Raw genomic sequence first — 2,034 nt, 5'->3', positions numbered from 1 at the left:
ACTAGAAGTGAAGTGACACTAAATCTACCCTTTAAAAAATATAGTTTACTGAACTAAAGTTAATTTAAATATGAAACGTCATACAAGAATACAAATGGCAATGCAGAGCGCTCTAGACTCCGTTCATCGCTCTAGACTCAGTTCATCGCTCTAGACTCAGTTCATCGCTCTAGACTCAGTTCATCGCTCTAGACTCAGTTCATCGCTCTAGACTCAGTTCATCGCTCTAGACTCAGTTCATCGCTCTAGACTCCGTTCATCGCTCTAGACTCAGTTAACAGAATCTGTAGTTTATCCTATTTCAGAGTTAGGCATGGTCTGATTTCAAAAAAGAAAGGACATGATTGCATTTTCTGCCATATTTCTTCTTTTTGCAGAAAATGTAATGTAGTTCCAGTAGTTAGCTACTGCTACAAGGCACACAAAAAGTAGCTAATTAATCTAACAACTGAAAACACTACCAAAGATGTGATTTCTTTCTCTAGCGAATGATGGCAAGGCACTACAGAGGCTAGTGCATACGGCCCAGTACATCACTGGACCAAGCTTCCTGTCATCCAGGAACTCTATACCAGGCTGTGTCAGAGGAAGGCCCTAAAAATGGTCTAAGACTCCAGCCACCCCAGTCATTGACTGTTCACTCTTCTACCGCATGGCAAGCGGTACCGGAGCGCCAAGTCTAGGTCCAAGAGGCTTCTAAACAGCTTCTACCCCCAAGCCACATGACTCCTGAACATCTAGTCAGATGGCTACCAATACTATTTGCATTGCCCTCCCCTCCCCTCCTGCTTTTCTCTGTTATTATCAATGCGTAAGTCACTTTATTAACTCTACCTACATGTACATAGTGATCGGACCTTGCATCCACGACAGTGCTTGGCCGGTGAGAGCCAACGTTCCCGTAAGACGTAGAGCCGCAAGCTAGCGCGAGGACGCGCTCTTTGAAAGGAGGGAGAAGTGTAACGAGCCTGGGTTTATAAGCACGGAAATCGACTCTGCCGCTGGAGCATGCTTTTGCGGCACAGTCGATAGCGCGCCGTACCTCGGCGCTCCCTGCTGTTTCATTACAATATTACCTCGACACCCCCTGTATATAGCCTCGCTATTGTTATTTACTGCTGCTCTTTAATTATTTCTTAACTCTTACTTTTTTAAATGCATTCTTAAAACTACATTGTTGGTTAAAGGCTTGTAATTAAGCATTGTATTCGGCGCATGTGACAAACACAATTTGATTTGAGTTCAACTAATACCACCAAGCTTCCGCCAATGTCGCTTAAATACTAGTGGAACACTGCCAGTGCTTACTAACAAGTTAGGTAGCTAGCTACTACAGATCCATGCATGGCATGGCTCTGTTGAGTTGGCGGTACATGCCTGAATCAGTCTCTGCCGTAGGCTAACCATTAATTACATTAACTTTGCCCCCACTCCCCACCACAAACCTTGCAAACCCCACTTTTGCAAATCTTTTTCAGTCAGACTGCTCTTGGTTTCTTCCGGTACGCTTGTTTTTATTTTCTGATGGAAGCTGGCCATATTTCCAAAAGCTGAGGAAAGTTTCAGAGAAACAACAAGGAAGAACGTTTAGCGCCAAACAAACATTGTTTACTTCCTGATCAGATGACCTGAATCCGAGGAGACGCGGCTTCTTCTTCTCCTCCTTTGATTAGGTTTAACGGCGGTTGGCCTCCAATAAACGTTGCATTACCGCCACCAACTAGACTGGAGTATAACTCCTTTATACTTTGCTTGAAAAAAGGAAAATAAATCAAGAAATTCCCTACATCCAATGCTTATTTTGAGCCGGATCCTGCCGTAATAGGATCCTGTTTCATTCAGGAACCTATTTGTGAGGATCCCGTACCTTTCTTGGCATGACATTTTTTTCAATGTTTGCATTGTACAAATTTGAATAAAAGCGGTCAGAGTTAATTCGAGTGCCCCCCAAAAAACATAATCTACATTTTCACATTAGGCTTTCAGCCCGCACCTGATTTTCTACAAATTTATTCGGGCTGGGCCTAGCCCAGT

General features: G+C 43.5%; 1 protein-coding gene across 3 annotated transcripts in view; it reads right to left on the bottom strand.

Moving 5' to 3' along the window:
- chd1l (chromodomain helicase DNA binding protein 1-like) overlaps positions 1-1,633 on the bottom strand; it is a 58,549-nt gene extending 56,916 nt beyond the window's left edge. For all 3 annotated transcript variants that reach the window (XM_042322677.1, XM_042322679.1, XM_042322678.1), the window contains exon 1: positions 1,446-1,633. In XM_042322677.1, the coding sequence (XP_042178611.1) occupies positions 1,446-1,539 (94 nt within the window). In that variant the 5' untranslated portion in view covers positions 1,540-1,633. The remainder of the gene's footprint in view (positions 1-1,445) is intronic.
- Positions 1,634-2,034: the final 401 nt, after the last annotated feature.

The sequence above is a fragment of the Oncorhynchus tshawytscha genome, linkage group LG05 (genome assembly GCF_018296145.1).
Source record: "Oncorhynchus tshawytscha isolate Ot180627B linkage group LG05, Otsh_v2.0, whole genome shotgun sequence".
NCBI classification, from domain to species: domain Eukaryota; kingdom Metazoa; phylum Chordata; class Actinopteri; order Salmoniformes; family Salmonidae; genus Oncorhynchus; species Oncorhynchus tshawytscha.
This window is presented reverse-complemented; position numbering and strand designations above follow the sequence as displayed.